Source organism: Dipodomys ordii, unplaced genomic scaffold, assembly GCF_000151885.1.
Source record: "Dipodomys ordii isolate 6190 unplaced genomic scaffold, Dord_2.0 Scaffold153, whole genome shotgun sequence".
In the NCBI taxonomy this organism is placed as follows: domain Eukaryota; kingdom Metazoa; phylum Chordata; class Mammalia; order Rodentia; family Heteromyidae; genus Dipodomys; species Dipodomys ordii.
Genome location: NW_012267369.1, coordinates 1,630,880 through 1,652,149, shown reverse-complemented (window position 1 = coordinate 1,652,149; position 21,270 = coordinate 1,630,880). Strand labels below are relative to the sequence as shown.

General features: G+C 46.2%; 2 protein-coding genes across 2 annotated transcripts in view; both read right to left on the bottom strand.

Moving 5' to 3' along the window:
* Nucleotides 1-415, bottom strand: part of Rab43 (RAB43, member RAS oncogene family) — a 24,181-nt gene extending 23,766 nt beyond the window's left edge. Inside the window, exon 1 of the mRNA XM_013032310.1 lies at nt 381-415. Within this exon, the coding sequence (XP_012887764.1) occupies nt 381-415 (35 nt within the window). The remainder of the gene's footprint in view (nt 1-380) is intronic.
* Nucleotides 416-3,367: 2,952 nt separating this feature from the next.
* The window catches only part of Isy1 (ISY1 splicing factor homolog (S. cerevisiae)), a 20,845-nt gene continuing 2,942 nt past the window's right edge, over nt 3,368-21,270 (bottom strand). Inside the window, exons 2-10 of the mRNA XM_013032309.1 lie at nt 21,121-21,203; nt 19,749-19,814; nt 19,136-19,178; nt 16,507-16,619; nt 10,600-10,717; nt 8,405-8,527; nt 7,671-7,795; nt 4,374-4,460; nt 3,368-4,011 (exon numbers count right to left, since the gene is read on the bottom strand). Coding sequence (XP_012887763.1) covers nt 3,904-4,011; nt 4,374-4,460; nt 7,671-7,795; nt 8,405-8,527; nt 10,600-10,717; nt 16,507-16,619; nt 19,136-19,178; nt 19,749-19,814; nt 21,121-21,203 — 866 coding nt within the window. The 3' untranslated portion in view covers nt 3,368-3,903. The remainder of the gene's footprint in view (nt 4,012-4,373; nt 4,461-7,670; nt 7,796-8,404; nt 8,528-10,599; nt 10,718-16,506; nt 16,620-19,135; nt 19,179-19,748; nt 19,815-21,120; nt 21,204-21,270) is intronic.

Below are 21,270 nucleotides of genomic sequence, written 5' to 3'. Positions count from 1 at the left end.
CCATCCACCTCCCCGGAAGCCCGCCGCTAGTCCCCAGCCAGCCCCGCCCCCAGGCCATCCACCTCCCGGAAGCCCGCCGCTAGTCCCCAGCCAGCCCCGCCCCCGGCTCAGGCTCGAGGTAGCTTTGCTGGCCCAGCCCCGGCCCGCGGGGAGCCCCGACTCCCAGGCCTGCCTCAGCGCCCAGCCAAAGGACAGCCGGCCAAATGGTGAGGCTGGTCCGGGTCGAGAGGGAGCGAAGGGGAGGACCAAACACCTGGGAGAAGCTGCAGTGGATCAGGTGGTACCCATCGCCCAGAGGGCTTCCCTGCTCCCCAGACAGTGGCCCTGCCATACAGCCATACAACCTGCCATACAGCCCGCCATAGAGCCATACAACCTACCATACAGCCATACAACCTGCCATAGAGCCCGCCATAGAGCCATAGAGCCCGCCATAGAGCCATACAGCCCACCATAGAGCCATAGAGCCCACCATAGAGCCATAGAGCCCACCATAGAGCCATAGAGCCCACCATAGAGCCATAGAGCCCGCCATAGAGCCATAGAGCCCACCATAGAGCCCACCATAGAGCCATAGAGCCCACCATAGAGCCATACAACCTACCATAGAGCCCGCCATAGAGCCATACAGCCCACCATAGAGCCCGCCATAGAGCCATACAGCCCACCATAGAGCCCACCATACAGCCATAGAGCCCACCATAGAGCCATACAGCCCACCATAGAGCCCACCATAGAGCCATAGAGCCCACCATACAGCCATAGAGCCCACCATAGAGCCATACAGCCCACCATAGAGCCCACCATACAGCCATAGAGCCCACCATACAGCATACAGCCCACCATAGAGCCATAGAGCCCACCATAGAGCCATAGAGCCCACCATAGAGCCCACCATACAGCCATAGAGCCCACCATACAGCCATACAGCCCACCATAGAGCCCACCATACAGCCCCCTGGAACACTACTTCATCCAACAAATCTGAATGCCTGCTTCGGGCCAGGTTTGGTGCTAGGACCTTGGAATGAGTCCAACTCTCTCCAGCAGAAAAGGAAAGGCACCCTTCCAGAAGCTTCAGCAGACCCTGGGGAATAGGACACCACTCCACTGCCCAAGTGGATAAGGAGACAGAAGCTAAAATATGGGAAGGCAGGGTGGTTTGTTCTGAGACAGTCTGAACTCCCCTCCCATGGAGCTTTCCCATGGGAAAACCCCAGCAGCTGTAGGCAGGAAACCCTGACATGGCACCAAAAGGAATTCTTCGTTGTATCAGGCAGAAGTGGGGAATCGCAGTGGCAAGCAACATCTTCCCTTCCCAGACTGAGACAGAAGGTATGGAAAATTTCTAATACTAGACCTGGCTCTGGCTCTGGAGGACTGGGAATACCTCCAGCTCTGAGCTGCAACTCACAGCGAAAGGTGGAAGAGGAATCCAGGAGTAGGCTAAGAGAGAAGAGGAACTTGGACAGAGGTAGATGTGTTTAACTGACTTTGACGGCCTTCAGCTGGGAAGAGAGGGGAGGCAAACTGGTCTGGACTGGATTTTATGAAAAGGCACCCACCATTTGCATCTGTGGAATACTGAAAGCATTATAAACTGGACTGTTGGAGCAGGGAAGGTGGCTCAGTGGTAGAGCGCTTTCCTAGCATGCTTGAGGCCCTGGGTTCAATTCCTCAGCATCACATAAGCAGAAAAGCCAAAGTGGCGCTGTAGCTCAAGTGGTAGAGTGCTAGCCCTGAGCTGAAAAGCTGAGGGACAACACCCAGGCCCAGAGTTCAGGCCCCACAGCCAACAAAACAAAAACAAAAAACTGGACAGTAGGAAGAGTTGCATAACTCAGGAACTTTATAAAAATAATTAAATGTATAATTAAAAAGCAGATCTTGCTGGGCGCTAGTGGCTCAAGCCTGTAATCCTAGCTAATCAAGGGGGCTGAGATCTGAGGATCAAGGTTCAAAGCCAGCCCAGACAGGAAAGTCCCTAAGACTCTTTTTTTCTGCATTTCTTTTTTTCTTTTTTTTTTTTTTGGTCGGCTGTGGGGCTTGAACTCTGGGCCTGGGCACTGTCCCTCAGCTCTTCAGCTCAAGGCGAGCGCTCTACCACTTGAGCTACATCTCCACTTCCGGTTTTCTGGTGGTTTTATTGGAGATAGGAGTCTCACGGTCTCTCCTGCCCGGGCTGGCTTTGAACCGTGATCCTCAGATCTCAGCCTCCTGAGTAGCTAGGATTACAGGCGTGAGCCACCAGCGCCCGGCGATGAGACTCTTATCTCTAATAAACCACCAGAAAACTGGAAGTGGTGCTGTGGTTCAAATGGTAGAGCAGTTGCCTTAAGCTGAAGATCTGAGGGACAGCACCCAGGTTCAGAGTTCAAGCCCCACAACCGACAAAAAAATAAAAATAAAATAACAGGAAAAAGAAAAAGCCAAGAATTTGCCAGGCACTTGCACTCAGAAGGCTGAGATTTAAAGATCATGGTTTAGAGCCAGCCAGGGCAGGAAAATCCATGAGACCCTTATCTCCATTTAATCACTAAAAGTTAAAAGTGAACCTGTGGCTCAAGTGGTAGAATGCTAGCCTTAAGCACAAAAGCTCAGGGAGGGTGCCCAGACCTCAAGTTCAAACCCCATGACCACCAAAAAAAAAAGAAGGGGCTGGGAAGGTGGCTTAGTGGTAGAGTGCTTGCCTTGCATGCCTAAGGCCCTGGGTTTGATTCCTCAGCACCACATGAGCAAAAAGAAAAAAGCCGGAAGTGGCGCTGAGGCTCAAGTGGTAGAGCGCTAGCCTTGAGCTGAAGAGATGAGGGACAGTGCCCAGGCTCAGAGTTCAGGCCCCACGACCAGACCCCCCCCAAAAAAAAGAAAAGAAAATGCCTTTTTGCATCTTTTTATGTCTGAAGTTATCATCACTAAAATATATAGCCTATAATAATATCACTCAATTTTCCTTGTGTAACATTACTATGACTAGTATTGAAAATAAGCACCCAATCTAAGATGAGTGAAACAATTCCATGAGGACAGATACCAACCATGAAACCCATGCCTGTAATACAGGAACGCTTGTTGGAAAACACCAGAGAACTGAACACAGCAGTAAAGCAAAGACTGGCAGCAGCAGTTGCAGACTTGGATGCTCTGTGCTGGTACCAGGACGGCTCCTCACTTGGGCAGCTCTCAGTATACTCTGTAGCCAAAGAAATGGCAGGTATCCTCTAAGAAATGCAACATAAACAGACTGCCTTCACTCCAACATGGGAGCCCAGACCTGGTCTGTGGATGCCCCACCCAGGCTGGTGCTCAGGGTACCCCTGCGGCACGGCACCCTTCACGGGCCTGAGGGAACAAAGTGCAGCCACAGAGGTTTCCTTTCTTATAAAAATCTTTAATAAAAATAGCTGTCTACAGAGCAGGTAATAAAACAGATGCTTCTAGCTTAAATTCCTTTCCCCCAGCCAGGCACAGAGGTAAAGCAGATACTTCAGGTGGCTCTGGCTAACGGAAACTGAGACTCAGTTTTCAGGAGAAGATAGGAAAAACCACATTTTTTATGCTGCCTCTGTAGTTGATTCTCCTACTTTCAAAGTCATGGAGTAAAACACTTAGCTAGGTGACAACCTGTTTTACACATCCCTATATAAAACTAAATGGATTCATAGGGTAGCAAAGACATTTGTAGGAAGTTGGTGGCCACGGTGTTCATACCCTGACAGCTACAGGGAGACGAGGGACAGAATCCTACCCTCAGACCAGCTGATGAGGCAGGAAAAGGTGCAAGGATAAAGGATGAGAAAGGGTTCCAGGTGGGCCTGCCACAGCTGCGTGTGTGGGTGGTCCTGGGAAGGGTGGTCACAGGCCTTCACCATGTCCTCCAGACTCCAATGAGAACACCCCCTTGCCCTAATATCCCAGGAGCCTCTTGGCTTCTTCACTTTGAGCCTGAAGGGTCTCGCTGGCGTATTTCTGAAGCAGTTCCATTTTCTTCCTTCGCACAAGGGCCTCTTCAATCTGTGGACACAGAGTAAAGGACTCACTCCTCAGCACGGCATCCAGCCCCTGCCCTGCCTGGCCCGGCCCGGGCAATATCAAGAAGCCAGACTTTCACTACACTTACACCCAGAGTGGTCTGTTACACCCAACCCATTCCCATTGGGACCATGTGAACAAAAGCATGTGTTTGTCATTTCCACCTAGAGCAGAGTCCTGCCTTTTGTGGATCCTGCACCCTTTTATGAGCACAGGACTTTGGGTCGCCCAGTGGAACTGAAAGATCCAGAATACAAAGGAAAGCACTGAGAGAGCCTGCCCTGGAGGAGCAGCCTCAGTCCTGGCCACCCCCCACCCCCAGCGGCTCTCAGCTTCCCTCCTACCTCCTGCTGTGATGGCACCGGAACATGAGCGATGAACTTCTGCTGCCCATCCTCCCCTCCCTTCTCCATGCTGCCTTCCTCATCAGACTACAAACAGAGACAGAGATCATCATAGGAAACTAGGTACATGAATGTAGAAATCTCGGTAAAATATACCACTCTTAAGCTGTTTGAAAGCAAAGGAATGAAGAAGTCTCATACTAACACAAGAAGACACACAAGATAAGTTATTAAAGAGAAAAGGCACAGAATGCTGTTTTACATATGGAGAGAAAGTAGGACAGAAACTATAAGCAGCAGTGAAAAGTTGGTGGACTGTAGGTATAGAAAAGGCCCAAAGTAGCGCTGTGGCTCAAGTGGTAGAGCACTTGCCTTGAGCTGAAGAGCTCAAGAAGGACAGTGCCCAGGCCCAGAGTTCAGGCCCTATGACAGGACTCCCAAAAAAGAAAAGAGAGTATTTGGCTGGGCACCAGGGGCTGACGTCTGTAATCCTAGCTACTCAGGAGGCTGAGATCTGAGAATCGAGGTTCAAAAGCCAGCCCGGGCAGGAAAGACCATGAGACTCATCTCCAATAAACCACCAGAAAACCGGAAATGGTGCTGTGGCTCAAGCGGTAGAATGCTCACCTTGAGCTGAAGAACACAAGAATAGCACCCAAGCCCAAAGTTCAAGCCCCAAGACCGACAAAAAAAAAGAGAATCTTTGTTGAATATCTTTTCATTTTTGAACCTTGTTAATATATTTTTAAAATTTTAAATGAAAAAATAAACTATACAGAAAGATCAATTTTTACCCATGTATGGCTGGGCATCAGTGGCTCACACTTGTAATTCTGTTACTCAGGAGGCTGAGATCTGAGGATCGTCAAAACCAGCCCAGGCAGGGCTGGGAAGGTGGCTCAGTGGTAGAGCGCTTGCCTTGAGCTGAAGAGCTGAGGGACAGTGCCCAGGCCCAGAGTTCAGGCAGGAAAGTCCATGAGACTCTTATCTCCAATTAACCACCAAAAAGCCAGAAGTGAAGGGATGGCTCGAGGAACAGTACCCAAGCCTTGACTTTTAAACTCCAGGACCAGCACAAAAACAAAACAGGAAAGCCAGTTCTGTTAACACTAAACACACACTTGCCCTATAGCCTGGAAATTTCACATTGTGTATAAACAATGCAACTCTATTTGCAGGAGCTGCAAATGGCCCTTAAACAAACCATGCACATCAGACCCAAGAGTATCAGGGTGCCTTGGAAATAGGAACAAGCTATGCACCAGATATGAGAGCACAGTTCATTACCTGTGTGTGAGTGTATATACTAGAATGGTGAAACATTAGACTGTCAGAGCAATCCTGGACAGGACTGCATCTATAAGTCATAGTCAAGTCCTATTTCCTTCTGGGCATGTGCATGTGAGTGTGTCTCCTGGGCAAGTGCATGCATGTGTGAGTGTGTCTTTTGGGCATGTGTGTGTGGGTGTGTCTCCTGGGCATCTGTGAGTGGGTGTGTCTCCTGGGCATGTGTGTGGGTGTGTCTTCTGTGTGTGTGTGCATCTCCTGGGCATCTGTGTGTATGTGTCTCGGCATCTGTGAGTGGGTGTGTCTCCTGTGTGTGTGTGTGTGTGTGTGTCTCTCTCCTGGGCATGTGCGTGTCTCGGCATCTGTGAGTGGGTGTGTCTCCTGTGTATGTGTATGTGTGTCTATCTCCTAGGCATGTGTGTGTGTCTCGGCATCTGTGAGTGGGTGTGTCTCCTGGGCGTGTGTATATGTGTATCTCCTGGGCATGTGCGGCATCTGTGAGTGGGTGTGTCTCCTGGGCATGTGTATGTGTGTGTGTCTCCCAGGCATCTGTGTGTGTGTGCGTCTCCTGGGCATCTGTGAGTGGGTGTGTCTCCTGGGTGTGTGTGTGTGTGTGTGTGTGTGTATCTCCTGGGCATGTGCGTGTGTCTCGGCATCTGTGAGTGGGTATGTCTCCTGGGTATGTGTGTGTATCTCCTGGGCATGTGTATGTGTGTGTGTCTCCCAGGCATCTGTGAGTGGGTGTGTCTCCTGGGTGTGTGTGTGTATCTCCTGGGCATGTGCGTGTGTCTCGGCATCTGTGAGTGGGTATGTCTCCTGGACGTGTGTATATGTGTATCTCCTGGGCATGTGCGTGTGTCTCGGCATCTGTGAGTGGGTGTGTCTCCTGGGTATGTGTGTGTGTATCTCCTGGGCATGTGTGTGTGTGTGTATCTCCTGGGCATGTGCGTGTGTCTCGGCATCTGTGAGTGGGTATGTCTCCTGGGCGTGTGTGTGTGTGTATCTCCTGGACATGTGTGTGCGTGTGTCTCCCAGGCATCTGTGAGTGGGTGCGTCTCCTGGACGTGTGTGTGTGTGTGTCTCCCAGGCATCTGTGAGTGGGTCTGTCTCCTGGGCGTGTGTGTGTATATGTGTATCTCCTGGGCATGTGCGTATGTCTCGGCATCTGTGAGTGTGTGTGTATCTCCTGGGCATGTGTGTGCGTCTCCCAGGCATCTGTGAGTGGGTATGTCTCCTGGGCGTGTGTGTGTGTGTATCTCCTGGGCATGTGCGTGTGTCTCGGCATCTGTGAGTGGGTGTGTCTCCTGGACATGTGTGTGTGGGTGTCTCCCAGGCATCTGTGTGTGGGTGCGTCCCCTGTGCATCTGCATGTGTGGCTACTGTGCCCTGTATGCACCTGGCTTGTGGTGGCTACTAATGAAGTACCTACCTCAGAATAAGCAAGTATCCCATCTAGAAAAATCCTCCTGGGCCACACTGCCACCCTACGTCAGACCTCCACTGATCATCCTCAGGGTCAACTGGACCAGAGTGGGACTCCAGTCTGCTATATATATCCTCTGTGACAGTAATGAACCTCTCCTGGCCTGAGGCCTTACTCATGGAGTTGAGATAGCCCCTCACATGGGGTCCCCACCCCCACCCGGAAACAGCAAATCAGCCTCACTCTGGACCTGTCCGACTCCCCTCCTGTTCCAGCCCTGCTTCCATCCGTGACATGGGCAGGTCGGACAGCTACCAGCAGAGTGACTTCCACAGGGTTCACACCTCCCATTTTAGCTCATTCGGGGGGACTAATCTTCTAACGAAGAAAATTATATCTGGCTGCAAACACAGCTAACAAGCAACTCTCAGGGCAGTCCTTTATGGAGCCCTCCCTGTGATCCTCAGAGGAATCATCACAGACATCCTGCAAGGGTCAAGACTGTGTCTGAAGTCAGCTTCTTCCCTAGTGTCTTTCGTGGCTTGGAGCCGAGGGCAGTGAGTGCCAGACAGAACCCATGCCAGTACCTCCTCCTCAGTGACAGCATAGATGTTGACCTCCTCTTCCTCCTCCTCCTCTTCCTCTTCTTTTTCGCCTCTTGCCAGCCGAGCCTCTCTCTCTGCTTTCCATTTTTCCACCAGCTCAGCTCTGACTGAAGACAAGGGAAATGGAAGCTGTTTATTCCAGTCTCCAAAAACCTTTCACCACTAGCTTAGAAAGGTCAAGGCTTTCCCTCTGAAAAGAAAAATCTGATTTTGTCCTGGGGTCGGAAGAGGCCATGACGGGTAGTCTAGTCCCATAGCATCTCTAGCTACTACTGTAAGACAGCTTTTTGGAATGTCACCCACATGAGCAGTCTGGGAAGGAACACTAAAGTGTTCCTTACAATGTGTGTGCTTTGCATAAAGGTGACGCCTACTCACAGGAACCCTACCTTGATTTCCATCAATAAACACTGGTGGTATGTAAAGCACAACCAAAAACTGCTAACATGAGCACCTTCAATGAAGACCGTTGTGGAATAAATCCAGGTGACCTCCTGGCTGGCAGCGACAAGCCAGAGACAGTTCTGCAGCCTCCCCGCCTGCTGTCCTAGCCCCAGTATGTTCCTGACCGCTGCCCGACTTGCAGGTCAGACCACTGCTGTTCCTCTGAAGACCCTCAGCAGTAAAGGAAACCCCTTCTGGCATAATGAACTATTGAAACCCTGGTTTCAAAAGAGAAAACAGAAAACCTCTGTAATGAAGCCCTGTGGACCTACGTTTCTTTTCATATTCTTGCTCCAAAGGCACAATAACACCATCATCTTCATCTAGGTAACCATAGTATTCAAAATCAATTGCCTTCATCAGCTCAGCACGTGTCTTTCTGGGAGGAGGAAGAGCTAAAATAAACAGTGGTAACTCAGCTGATTCACAGATAAATCAAATCTTCAGACATACAAGGCATCATGGTCATTTCATCATATGGTCAGAGAGTATCATGAAACAAGTATCTGTAGCATGCATGGGACTGAATAAATGGAGAAACCTCTTTAAAACTCGTGTTTTAGCCAGGCGCTGGTGGCTCACGCCTATAATCCTAGCTACTCAGGAGGCTGAGATCTGAGGATCGCTGCCCGGGCAGGAGAGACCGTGAGACTCCTATCTCCAATAAACCACCAGAAAACCGGAAGTGATGCTGTAGCTCAAGTGGTAGAGCGCTCACCTTGAGCTGAAGACCTGAGGAACAGCGCCCAGGCCCAGAGTTCAAGCCCCACGACTGACCAAAAAAATTAATTAATTAATTAAAACAAAACAAAACTCGTGTTTTGGTTCAATTAGTACATTTAAAAGGAGTCTATCCTCAAGTGGTAGAGCACTAGCCTTGAGCTGAATTGCTGAGGGACAGCGCCCAGGCCCAGAGTTCAGGCCCCACGACCGGACCCAAAAAATTAAAAAATAAATAAATAAATAAATAAAAATAAAAGGAGTCTATCCAGTTAGGAATATAGATCAGCAGTAATAGAATGCCTTTTGGCTCAAGGCCCTGTGTTTACTCCCTAGCACTGCAAAAACAAACAAACAGAACCTATCCTAATCTTGAAAAAGCAGCTGGAAATGTAGCTGAGTAGTAAAACATGTTAGCCAACTCTAAGTCCTAGGTTCAATCCCTAGAACCTAACACTCCTGCAAAAGAAAAAAAAAAAAAGAGAGAGAAACTCTCTAAGTTCACAGGAAAGCTCCATGTATACAGATACTCACTATAGCACATTTATGTAACAGTGAAAAACTGGAATAATCTAGAACAAAGTCTCGGATGTGCATGGGATGAGATACTCTGGACCTCTACAATACAGGAAATGTCATAATGTCAAATAATAAAGGAAGCCATAATCAAGCAAACAAGGGAGAGATGGTCCAGAGTAAGGGTTACAATCAAAATATTTAAGCAATCCTTTCTCTTGTTTTAGTTTCATGTGACAGGGTAAGTATGAGGGATGAAGAAGCCAGCCCAGAGAGGGCCTTCACATAGCCCCACTGAGATAGAAAACACATCTACATGGAGGGATTTTACTCAATAGTGTTCAACCACTTGAGTTACAGCTGTACCTCAACATTTTGGTGGTTAATTAGAGTTAAGAGTCTCACAGACTTTCCTGCTGAGCTGGCTACAAACCAAGATCCTCAGATCTCAGTCTCAGAATAACTAGGAATATAGGTATGAGCCACTAACTGCTAACCACTAACTACTTTTGATATCAGGAGATTAATTCACTCCTCTCAGTCTTAATCTATGGGAATTTACAGGTTAGTAATTGGAGTTATACATACATACATCCTACATAGTTGGCTCAGAGCTTTAATTCTACAGGGAATGGCTTACTAATGCAGTTAGAGAGCTGGGCTTTAGCTCAGATGAGACCCTGTTTCATCCCCAGTACCACCAAAAGGCAAGAAAACAACTTTGATTCAATCAAAATCTATTTCACGCAGTTCTGGGAAATCTGCTTGAAATGCCAGGGTAGAAGGCAGTGTCCTGTTGCTGAGAGGACAAGAGACAAGCAGATAATGAGTTACTTCCTCCATACATGGAAAAAGCAACTTACAACATAGGAAACACAGAGAAATGTAGTCTGAACTGAGCGACTTCTGGAAAAAAAAAAAACTTTTCCTGGGGTTTTCAGTGAGCCAATAAGCCAATAAACCAATAATTTACTTAGGTCTAAGAAAACTGAAATGAGTCTGGTCCCAGCCATGGGTGAAACATGCATGCATGCAAAGTAATCAGTAATGGTCCCCAGTCACCTCTGGGGACAGAGTCAGGGGGTTGAGGTCCAGACCTGCCAGACAATGGCTCAAAAACCAAAAATCTATTGTGTAGCAAAGAAAAAGGGAGGAAGAGCAACTATCACATATTGTATATATTTAAGTTACGGATAGAGCCTTAAAAAAACTTCACAAATGAGTTACTTACGTTCTTTTTCAAACAGCTCTCTAACACCAGGTAAATCCTTTGCTGCTCCAAAGTACTTGTAACCTCGGTTTCCTGGGACTTCTTTCCCTTCATGATCCAGCATTTTAGGACCAACTTTCTTATTAGGGATGAAAAAGAGAAAACGAATTTTGATTCATAAATCTATTTCTATGCTTGAAAATATGTTTTGAGATGTTAAATATTAGTGCTCAGCCCACTTATGTACCTTTTAAGGCTTTAAAATACAAATATCTAACTGTAGGAGGTTCTAAATGAATTATGACATACACTAGTAGGATTATTAATTTCACACCTATACATGTCAATTCTTGCCAGGCACTAGTGGCTCAAGCATCTAATCCAAGCTACTAAGGAAGTGGCGATACGAAGCTTTCAGTTCAAAGCCAGCCCAAGCAGACAAATCCAAGAGACTCTTACCTCCAATAAATCAGCAAAATGCTAGTTACAGGTGTGGAGCAAATGTAAGAGCTCAGCCTTTAGTGAAAAAGCTAAGCAACAAGCTGGGCACCAGTGGCTCACACATGTAATCCCAGCTACTCAGGAGGCTGAGATCTGAGGATCTCGGCTCCAAGCCAGCCCAGGCAGGAAAGTCCACAAAACTCTTATCTCTAATTAACTACTAGAAAACTGGAAGTGGCATTGTGGCTCAAATGGTAGAATGCTCACCTTGAGCTGAAGAGCTTGGAGACAGCACCCAGGCCCAGAGTTCAAGCCCCACCACCAACCAAAAAAAAAAAAAAGTTAAGTAACAGTGGAAAGCTATTAGTTCAACCAGTACTGACATATACACGCACGTGAACACACACAAAAGGTAGATCTTATTAAATTCAAATGCTGACTCAGTAAAACATTTTTTATTTTTATTTATTTATTTTTTGTCCGTCATGGGGCTCGAACCCTGGGCCTGGACACTGTCCCTCAGCTCTTCAGCTCTAGGCGAGCGCTCTACCACTTGAGCTACAGTGCCACTTCCAGTCTTCTAGTGGTTTATTGGAGATAGGAGTCTCCCGTTCCTGCCCGGGCTGGCTTTTAACCGAGATCCTCAGATCTCAGCCTCCTGAGTAGCTAGGATTATAGGCGTTAGCCACCGGCGCCCGGCATCAGTAAAGCTTTTTTTTTGGGGGGGTCCGGTCGTGGGGCCAGAACTCTGGGCCTGGGCGCTGTCCCTCAGTCTTCAGCTCAGGCTAGAGCTCTACCACTTGAGCCACAGCGCCACTTTCGGCTTTTTTTTCTTTTTGCTTATGTGGTCCTGGGGAATCGAACCCAGGGCCTCATGCATACAAAGCAAGTGCGCTATACCACTGAGCCACCTTCCCAGCCCCTCAGTAAAACATTTGTGAGTCAGGCACCAGTGCCCCACACATGTAATCCTAGCTACACAGGAGGCTAAAATCTGAGGATCATCGTTTGAAGCCAGTCCAAGCAGGAAAGTCTATCAGACTCTTAGTCTCAAGTAACACCAAAAGTCAGAAAATGGAGCTGTGACTCAAACAGTAGAGCACTAGCCTTGAGCACAAAAGCTCAGGAACAGTGCCCAGGCCTTGAGTTCAAGCCCCAGGATTAGCATTAAAAAAAAGTGTGTGTGTGGCAATTTAACAAAAGACTAAGAACAATCACAAACCACCTAAATAATAGACAAATGAGATACATTGAAAAGAACAAACAAATCTATTAAAAAGAAACAATGTCAATAACTATAGAATGTGTAACTGTTGGGCAGGGCCTGTGGTAGAGAGAAAATCCTAAAAAGGGCATTATTAGGAAATACAAAGAAAGGCCCAAGATACTGAAAGAAAATAAAGGATATATAGCAGGATATTAAGTAAAATTGTTATCTACTATTTTTTTCCAACTTTCTGAGCTAAAAACTTTTTATTTTTTGCTGGTCCTGGGGCTTGAGTTTGGGGTCTGAGCTTTGTTGCGCGAAGCTAGCACTCTACTACTTGAAATAGCTCCACTTCTGGCTCCTTTGTGGTAACTGAATGGAGGTAAGACTCTCAAAATGGTCTTTCCTGCCACCTGCTCCAGCTGGCTTCCAACTGAAATCCTCCGATCTTAACCTCTTGAGTAGTGTGAGTCACCAGTCAGCCAGGATTACAGGTATGAGCCACCAGAGCCAGCTCAAAATCGTTTTTTTTGTTGTTGTTTTGTTTTATGGTTGGTCATGGGGCTTGAACTCAGGGTCTGAGTGCTGTCCGTAAGCTCTTTTGCTCAAGGCTAGTGCTCTTCCACTTTGGGCTATAGCTACACTTCTCACAACATTTTTTAAAATGATACAAATAATTCTTTATTGACATGAAAACTGTTCCTGATACACTGTTAAGAGAATAAGTGGAGCCAGGGCACTGGTGGCTCACACCTATAATCCTAGCTACTCAGGAGGCTGAGATATGGGGATTACTGTACAAAGCCAGCCCAAGCAGGAAACTCGTGAGACTCTTATCTCCAATAAACCTCTAGAAAACCGGAAGTGGTGCTGTGGCTGAAGTAGTAGAGTGCTGACCTTGAGCTTAAGAGCGCAGGGGCAGAGCCCAAGCCCAGAGTTGAAGCCCCAAGACTACCAAAGAAAAAAAAAAGAATAAGCAGGCTGGGAACGTGGCTTAGTGATAGAGTACTCGCCTAGCATGCATGAAGCCCTGGGTTCAATTCTTCAGTACCACATATACAAAAAAAGCTGGAAGTGGCGCTGTGGCCCAAGTGGTAGAGAGCTGGCCTTGAGCAAAAGAAGCTCAGGAATAACAGACTCCTAAATTCAAGCCCCAGGACTGGCCAAAAGAGACAGAAAGAGAAAGAGAGAGAATAAGCATATAGTTAAGAATACAAACTAATTCTGAAAAAAAAATACACACATACATGCCTGGAAGAATACCTAGAACGATAAATAGCAAATGTTCATATTACTTATTTTCTGTGTGGTAGAAAATATAATACAAAAAATATAAATGTAGCCGGGCACCAATGGCTCACGCCTGTAAATCCTAGCTACTCAGGAGGCTGAGATCTGAGGATCATGGTTCAAAGCCAGCCCGGGCAGGAAAGTCTGTGAAACTCTTTATCTCCAATAAACCACTCAGAAAACCGGAAGTGGCACTGTGGCTCAAGTAGTAGAGCACTAGTCTTGAGCTGAAGAGCTGAGAGACAGTGCCCAGGCCCAGAGTTCAAGCCCTATGACCCGCCCCCTTTACACTTACACACACACACACACACACACACACACACACACACCACTGAATGTGTGATAATTAATCTTGAATAACAACTTAACTGGACTGAGAAACACCCAGATTAAGCCAGGCAGTAGTAATCCTAGCTACTTAGGAGGCTGAGATCTGAGGATCAAGATTCAAAGACAATCCAGGCAGGAAAGGTCATGAGACTCTTATTTCCAATTAACTACCAAAAAAGCAGAAGTAAAGCTGTGGCTCAAGGGGTAAAGCTCTAGCTTTGAGCAAAAAAGCTCAGAAATAGCACCCAATCCCTGAGTTCAAGCCCCAGAAACAGCACCAAAAACAAAACAAAACCTACGCAGATTAGTAAAGAACAGCCCTGGTGTGTCTCTAAGAGATTTCCTAGGACAAATTACCTAAGTTGGGAATCACACCCTGAGTGTGGCAACACCATCTCACTGAGGCGGGGGCTTGCCCCGGCACAGAAAGAGAAAGGAGATCGCCTTTAGGTGTGGGTATCCTCTCTGCTTCCGGCAGCCATTATGTGAGGACTGCTCTGTACACTATCTCTACCTGATGAGCCAAACAGACCCTCTCCCTCACTGTACCCTCTCAGGTCTTCCTCCTTGACATATTTTCTCAGGTATTCTGCCACAGCAACAGAAGTCTGCCTGACACAGGACTTAAGAATATATTTTAGGGGCTGGGAAGGTGGCTCAGTGGTAGAGCGCTTGCCTTGCATGCCTGAGGCCCTGGGTTTGATTCCTCAGCACCACATAAGCAAAAAGAAAAAAGCCGGAAGTGGTGCTGTGGCTCAAGTGGTAGAGCACTAGCCTTGAGCTGAAGAGCTGAGGGACAGTGCCCAGGCCCAGAGTTCAGGCCCCACGACTGGACCCCCCCCCAAAAAACAAGAATATATTTTATTTGTCAGACCTGGAGCTTGAACTCAGGGTCTGGGCACTGTCCCTGAGCTGCTTTTGTTGCTCAAGGTTAGCACTCTACCCCTTGAGCCACAGCACCACTTCCGGCTTTTTCTGTTTATGTGGTTCTGAGGAATCGAACCCAGGGCCTCATGCATGGGAGGCAAGCATTCTACAACTGAGCCACCTTCCCAGCCCTATTTTATTTATTTATAAATACATCTGAGGTAGGTTTTCATGATTATTAATAAACGAGTATTACTTTAAAACAGTCTACAGAAAAAGAGAATCTCCATCACAGACTGCTGAAGAGGTTACATAATGACCCAGGTGATGCCCCACTAGGGCCTAGAACAGAACCGGACCCCGGGTCTGTCAGGAACACCTCTCCACTGTCATGGGTACCTCCGCCTGACGACGCTTGTTTTAGTCACCACATACAGTCTTCCTGCCTAACACTCTACAACCCGATAGTTTCAACGGCTCAGTGTAAATGAGTGGAACGGGGCAGGGTCTCAGGCATGGATCCATTAGTGGCTCGTTGTATCACTTAAGCAGTCACAATTGTCAACTTTTAAATATCAAAATGCAGCAGCAGAATAGAAAATATCAAAGTACATCACATCTAGCAATTTTTAATACATTTTTGCGTGTGCTGGGTTAGAATGAGTGCATAAGCCTGCATATTTATATGTTTCACAATAGGTTATGATCCATATATTTTTTATTTAATTTTTTAATTGTTTTTGCTGGTCCTGGGGCTTGAATTCAGGCCTGGTCTCTGTCCCTGAGCCTCTTTGTGCTCAAGGCTAGTACTCTACCACTTGAGCCACAGCACCGCTTCCCACTTTCTGCTGGCTTATTGGAGATACAAATATTTTTAAAGGTACTATTCTAGGGTATTGCATTTCTGGAGTCAAAAAATAAATAAAAACAATGGAGACCAGGCATCACTGGCTCATGCTATAATTCAGAAGGCAGTTCAGTGAGACTCATGTCTAATAAACTACCAAAATAAACTGCAAATTGAGGCATAACTCAAATGGTAGAGCACCTAGCACTGTGTGTGGTGTGTGTGTACGCATGTCCCTGGGCTTCTTTTGCTCAAGGCTAAGACTCTACCACTAAGTCATTCTCAGCTCCGTAACAATTATTTTTTTGTCAGTTGTGGAGCCTGAACTCAGGGCCTGGGTGCTGTCCCTCAGCTCTTCAGCTCAAGACTATCACCCTACCATTTGAGCCACAACACCACTTCCTGCATTTTCTGCTTATGTGGTGCTGAGGAATCGAACCCAGAGCCTCATGCATGCAAGGCAAGCACTCTACCTCTGAGCCACCTTCCCAGCCCGTCCGTAACAATTTTTAAAAGTTATCCTGCCTACTTTAAGGCCTATACTTTCAAATTATATTTCCAATCCACTTTGTTTCTTGCGTGTAACACGTGCATGTGTGTGCAAACGTGTGTGTACCTATAGTGAGGCCTCATGCTCACAAGTTTCTCTGCTTACAGATGGTACTCTATCACCTGAACCACCCCTCCCATTCCTGTTTTGCTAAATAACTGTGGAGACAAGAGTCTTGACAATTTGTCTACCAGACCGGCTTCCAAGACCCTCAGGCCTCAGCCTCCTTCCCCTACGCTCTGCATATATGTCCTACTCACATGCAACAGAGGCGCTACCACGTGGCTTTAGCTTCCTACAGGAAGCTTAGCAAGGCTTCAGGATGTGCAGAGCTGGGTGAATCTGCCACACACTCACCAGCTGGCCCCAACAGGAATAGAACGGTGGCTTACTTACTCCATAATCAGGGCCGCCAAGTTCTTTGATCCGCACCTCCCAGTGTCCTTTTTCTCTTAACAGCTTATTGATCTCATCATTCAGGTCTCGAATTCGGAATTCACCTAAACCAGCTAGAAGGCAGAAATGTTAATATCATTTCTTCAAAATGAATGTTGACACCCTAACATATTCTTACTTTCCTACTTTCAAAATGAATGTTGAGGGGCTGGGAAGGTGGTTCAATGGTAGAGTGCTTGTCTCGCATGCAAGAGGCCCTGGGTTCGATTCTTTAGCAGCACATAAGCAGAAAAGGTTGGAAGTGGTGCTGTGGCTCAAGTGGTGGAGAGCTGGCCTTGAGGTGAAGAGCTGAGGGACAGCACCCAGGCCCTGAGCTCAGGTCCCACGACTGACCAAAAAAAAGAATGTTGACAGCCCCAAATGCATGTACTACATAAAAATAGAATTTAAATTGAAAAGAAAACCACAACTAGACAAATAAACTAAAAAGTAATTAGAGAATATTACACACAGGACAAAAAAAAAATCCCTAACAAAAAACTTCATTAGCAAGCCAGGCACAGGTGGCTCACGCCTGTAATCCTAGCTACTCAGGAGGCTAAGATCTGAGGATCATGGTTCAAAGCCAGCCTGAGCAGGAAACTCCAAGAGACTCTTATCTCCAATAAACCACTAGCTGAAATGGAGCATGCTGAAGTGTGCTGTTTGTGGTGGGCAGGATCTGGACACAGCCAGGAATCCACCAGAGAAAAGAGGATGGTGGTGACCACTGATGGGTTGAAAGGAAGCACACAGGCTCTTGCCAGGGGCAATCTGAACCCAGCAGCGTTGACCAGCTAATGGAGATGGATAGGAAATACTCCTGGAAATGAACAAGTGGGAACTATATGGAGCCAGGAGCTTATCTATATCTTATGGTAGCAGTTTACATTGTGATGTAAATGTAAGCTGAGAATGGGTTCATTTTATCCTAGATAAAACTCCGTAGAAAAGGTCAGCAGTGCATTGTGGTGTGTGCCTTAACTCTAAACTATTTGGGAGGCTAAGGCAGAAGGACTGCTTGAGCTCAGGAATTTGAGGCCAGCCCAAGTAACAAAACAAATAACAAGCTAAGAGCTGGTGACTCATGCCTTAAAAAAAAACAGCATACGCAGGACTGGGGAACAACTTAAATGATAGCGAGTACTTGCCTAGCAAACAGAAAGACTTCAGTTCAAAGCTCAATACCATAAAATAGTAAACAAAAAAAACATGCGTGTGTATGTGTACATCTTATAATTTTTTAACCATTAACTTTTTGTTATTATAAAGGTGATGTACAGGGGCTGAAAAGGTGGCTCAGTGGTAAGAGCGCTTGCCTTGCATGCACGAGGCCCTGAGTTCAATTCCTTAGCACCCCAGAAGCAGAAAAAGCCAGAAGTGGCGCTGTGGCTCAAGTGGTAGAATGCTAGCCTTGAGCTGAAGAGCTGAGGGACAGAGCCCAGGCCCAGAGTTCAGGCCCCATGACAAAAATTAAAAATAAAAATAAAGGTTATGTACAGAGAGGTTAGTTACGTAAGTCAGGCAATTAAATTAGTACATTTCTTTCTTGCCAATGTATATCTTATAAATAATATATATGTAAGTATATATATGTATATATATACATATATACACACACACACATATACAGAGAGAGGGGAGAAGGAGAGAGAGGGAAGGGAGAGGGAAGGGAGAGAGAGAGAGAGAGAGAGAGAGAAAATGAACTTGAGCACAAGCACCAGGCACCAGTGGCCATGCCTATAATCCTAGTTGATACTCAAGAAGCTGAAATCTGAGGAGCAAGATTTGAACCCAGCCCAGAAAAGTCCATGAGACTCTTATCTCTAATTAACCACCAAAAAGCAGGAAGTGGATCTGTGGTTCAAGTGGTTAAGTGCTAGCCTCAAGCAAAACAGCTCAGGGATGGTACCTTGGCCCAGAATTCAAGCCCCAAAACAAGCACAAAACATGGGGCTGGGAAGGTGGCTCAGTGGTAGAGCGCTTGCCTCGCATGCCTGAGGCCCTGGGTTCGATTCCTCAGTACCACATAAGCAAAAAGAAAAAAGCCGGAAGTGGCACTGTGGCTCAAGTGGTAGAGCGCTAGCCTTGAGCTGAAAGCTGAGGGACAGCGCCCAGGCCCAGAGTTCAGGGCCCATGACCGACCGGACCAAAAAAAAAAAAAAAAAAAACAAGCACAAACATACACAGACACACATACATACACACACAACAGACTGTTTGCAGTTGCAGGGTGATAACAATAGGAAGCAGGAGGGTGAATGGAGAGGATAAAGGAGGGTGTATAGGTTAAAGCACTTTGTATGCATGCAGGAAAACAGAACAATGAAACCCGCTGAGGTTGTTTTAAATGAGGGTGGGAAGGGTTGGGGAGAGTGATGGAGGGGTGAGATTGGTGAGGCTTTGTTAGAAGTGTTCTCAGGTGCTCTTCTCTGTAACTGTCAGCGCGGTCAGACTGACCAATAGCATTATTCAGCTCTTGGTATCCTTCCAGTTCTCCGGTTTGTCGTACTGATTACTGAGAGAAGTGCTGGAGTCCCCAGTCTAAGTGTAGAAGTAAGAATCACACTAAAGAGACAAGTTAGCTTACCATTCTGAATCTGAGCTACTTTTTTTGAGATCTCTCCAATGATCTATTAAAAAAAAAAGTAAATAGGAGTTCATTTTCAAGACTTTTTATGTCTGAAAGTACAAGAAAACTGTAATTTAAAAGTACTAGTTAAAAACACTTAAAATTCTGATTTATTTAGTCAGTTGTTGGGCTTGAACTCTGTCCTCAACACAAAGCTTTAAAGCAGATACCAGAAACCCTCTTTTAACAGATGAGAAAAATAAAAGCTTACAGGTAGCACTGCATTTGTTTTGTTTTGTTTGGGGCGGGGGGGCGGGGGTGGCCAGTCATGAAGCTTTAACTCTGGGCCTGGGCCCTGTCCCTCAGCTATTCAGCTCAAGGACAGTGCTCTACCACTTGAGCCACAGCGCCCCTTCTAGTTTTACGGTAGTTAATGGAAGATAAGAGTCTCATGGACTTTCCTGCCCGAGGTGGCTTTGAATGGAGAGCCTCAGATCTCCCTAAGTAGCTAGGATTACACTCATGAGCCACCAGAGCCCGGCTTAGAATTCTGATTTAAGAACTATTTATATAAAAAGAAGCAACCACATGCTTGTTAATTCCATTTAGATCAGATTTACCCAGAATATACCTGTCGTCTCCACTTCTCCGCTTTTGGCAACTCTGTACATTCTGAAGCAAGGAAAGGTCTTCGTTCCTAAGAAATATAATATTACATGTTTCTACTATGCTAGTTATAAGCTTATGTATCATTCCATTCCACATGACCCTCAGCCACACAAACACAAACATTCACTGCACTGCACCTAATACAGGGAAATGGTGGATATTATCTAGTTAAAAAAAAAAACAAAACCAAATGATTAAATAGCAGTGGCCCACATCTGTAATCCTAGCTATTCAGGAGGCTAAAATCTGAGGATAAAGGTTTGAAGCCAACCAAGCCAAGAAAGTCTGAGACTCTTATCTTCAATTTACTACCAAAAAGCCAGAGTGGAGCTGTGCCTAGAGCAAAAAACCTAAGGAGTAGCAGCCAGGCCCTGAGTTCAAGTCCCAGTAAGGGCAAAAAAAAAGGCTAAATAAGTCACATTTTATCTATTTCATGGTATATTTGTACTATCTTAAGAAATTATAGCTGTGTTAAAAATAAACATGTAAATATGGAACACATATACACATGTGTATGTATAAGAAATTTTTAAAAATCAAAGGTCTATTAGAGCTGGACACTGGTAGCTCCCACCTATAATCCTAAATACTCAGGAGGCTGAGATCTGAGGATTATGGTTCAAAGCCAGCCAGGGCAAGGAAAGTCTGTGAAACTCTTAGCTCCAATTAACTACAAGAATTATGGCTCAAGTGGGAGATTGCTAACCTTGAGCAAAAGATGCTAGAGACAGTCCCAGGCCTTGAATTTAAGCCTCAGGACAGGCAAAAAAAAAAAAAAGAGCCCAGAGACAGCTCACAGGCTGCAAGTTCAAGACCCAGTACCAGCAAACACAGGTGCATGCACGCGCGCACACACACACACAAATTATTAGGAAATAATAATAAACAGAGAAAAGAGCACGTGGCACATGGGAAGACAATCAAGTCAGCCATCTTCTTCATTACAGAACTTGGCCTTGGATTTAAGTGAGAGCTGGATGGCTTTCTGATTAGTATGCCTCCTTTATGTTTCCTGTAAGGTGACAATGCCTATGATTTAGTGCCCAAAGCAGAAAGAAAAACATCTAAAAGTTGAATACTGTCCTTAATCTTACGGAGTCTCCATGATTTTATAGTATTTCATCTGGTCCTACATCCCACTCTTTTCCTTTTATTGAACATTGAATAAGCACACTACTTCCACTACGGAAAGGATTACCTGGAGTTCAAGCAAGCAGCCTCTTTTAAGAGCATCAGCCTTACAGACAGGAAGATTTGGATTGCAAGCTCTACCTAAGGAATTTCACTGCATTTCTCTTGATACTTTGCAATTTATGAGGAAGATTTACACCAACCTTCACTTTTCCCTCTTCCAACTGGGCTTGGCGAAATCTTGCTAAGGCCGTCCTACCAGGGACATAAAAGACTCCATTAGATCCTGTTCACAGATTTCTCAGCACCCAGTTCTTGATAGGGTAGACCTACTTTTTTTTTTTTTTTTTTGG